This window comes from Drosophila takahashii, chromosome 3R, assembly GCF_030179915.1.
Source record: "Drosophila takahashii strain IR98-3 E-12201 chromosome 3R, DtakHiC1v2, whole genome shotgun sequence".
Classification (NCBI taxonomy): Eukaryota; Metazoa; Arthropoda; class Insecta; order Diptera; family Drosophilidae; genus Drosophila; species Drosophila takahashii.
Window position 1 is genome coordinate 30,455,747 of NC_091681.1, and position 1,619 is coordinate 30,457,365.

Sequence of the window (1,619 nt, forward strand, 5' to 3'; positions counted from 1 at the left end):
GCGTTAAGGGGAGCTAAATGGGATTTTGAAGAGCATATTGGAAGTACCTATTTATCTTTAAGAGGGGTCGGGGCTGAGGTGTAAACGTGTATCGTAAATTCTTAATCGCCTCTTTTATAATATGACTGAAAAGGCCATAAATATTAAAGGCAAAATTGGTATAAAAGTAAAGCGAAAACGTTATAAATATATTTTTAAAAAGCTAAGAGATAACTTTTAAAATATAACAACCATTTTATAATATTGTGAGTAAAAAGTTAAGAACAAGAATCACTAAAAAATTTTGAAATGTATTCAAACTTTCGTTGATAAGAGTGTCAGACATTGGCTGTCTCAACTAAAATCGGAAATTACATAAGTAAGTTTTCACATTTTCACGTAGCAACTAAATAGCAGATAAATTAAGATCCCTTGAATTTCGTCAGGATGATAAGCTCTTTGATTTTATCCAAGAATGCTGGCAAGCTGTTGCTATCCCAAGCCTCGGGGATCCAATCCCAGTGGCTTCGTGGTCAGAAGACCATGCCGGTGTACGATTACCGCTGTCAGAATCCCCCTAAGTGGGGTTATTCGGCCTTTGGGAGGGATCAGAAGACCTGGGGCGAGTGGACGTGTGCCAGGTTGGATGACCTGTTGAACTGGGGCCGCAAGGGATCGCTGTGGCCCATGACATTTGGCCTGGCCTGCTGCGCCGTTGAGATGATGCACATCGCAGCCCCACGATATGATATGGATCGTTTCGGAGTGGTTTTCCGGGCCTCTCCCCGCCAGTCGGACGTCCTGATTGTGGCCGGAACTTTGACCAACAAAATGGCGCCGGCATTTCGGAAGGTCTATGACCAGATGCCCGAACCACGCTGGGTCATTTCCATGGGCAGTTGCGCCAACGGCGGTGGTTACTATCATTATTCCTATTCGGTGGTTCGCGGCTGCGATCGGATTGTCCCGGTGGATATATACGTGCCCGGATGTCCGCCCACCGCTGAGGCCTTAATGTATGGCATTCTGCAGCTGCAGAAGAAGGTCAAGCGCATGAGGACCTTACAGATGTGGTACCGGAAGTAGGGGACTGCTTTATAAGGAGTTAAGTGAATAAAATATCAAAGAACCGCTTTACCGATAAGCTAACATAGTTTTATTTAACCCTTTTAATTGGGGGAATATATCTTCATTGGTTATAAAAATTCTACTTTTGCTGATTATGTAAAAATTTAAAATTTTTTATTCTTTTAGGGTGGTGCAATCCGTAACTAAAGTAAGGCTCTGAAAGGTTAAAATTGATCCTACCCAAAGCCGATCTGCTTAGCCCAAAACAAAGTCAAAGAGTTAAGCGCATCAGTTCCAGCAACTCCAGAAAATCCTTAGTTCAAAAAGTCGCTTAGTCAGCGAAACAGGGCTCGTGCTCACCTGCACTTGAAAGATTTTAAAGGATCGCTTTCAGGTCCCGAAAAGGATCTCCGGAGAGAGTCGTGCAGACAATGTCCAGAGACAATAAACACTTCTGGCGGCACTCACTCTCAAGTGTCGATGAAATATGAAGGGTTCTTGAGACATATGAAAGGATTTCGTTGTCTCTAATTTTTCAAACAAAAACCAAAAATCCTTTTTGCGAATCTGCC

At 43.0% G+C, this 1,619-nt stretch overlaps 1 protein-coding gene across 1 annotated transcript; it reads left to right on the plus strand.

Moving 5' to 3' along the window:
- Positions 1-256: 256 nt before the first annotated feature.
- ND-20L (NADH dehydrogenase (ubiquinone) 20 kDa subunit-like) lies at positions 257-1,123 on the plus strand. Its single transcript, XM_070216837.1, has 2 exons — positions 257-358; positions 426-1,123. Exon 2 carries the CDS (start codon positions 427-429, stop codon positions 1,063-1,065), a length of 639 nt encoding a protein of 212 aa, XP_070072938.1. The 5' UTR covers positions 257-358; position 426; the 3' UTR covers positions 1,066-1,123.
- Positions 1,124-1,619: the final 496 nt, after the last annotated feature.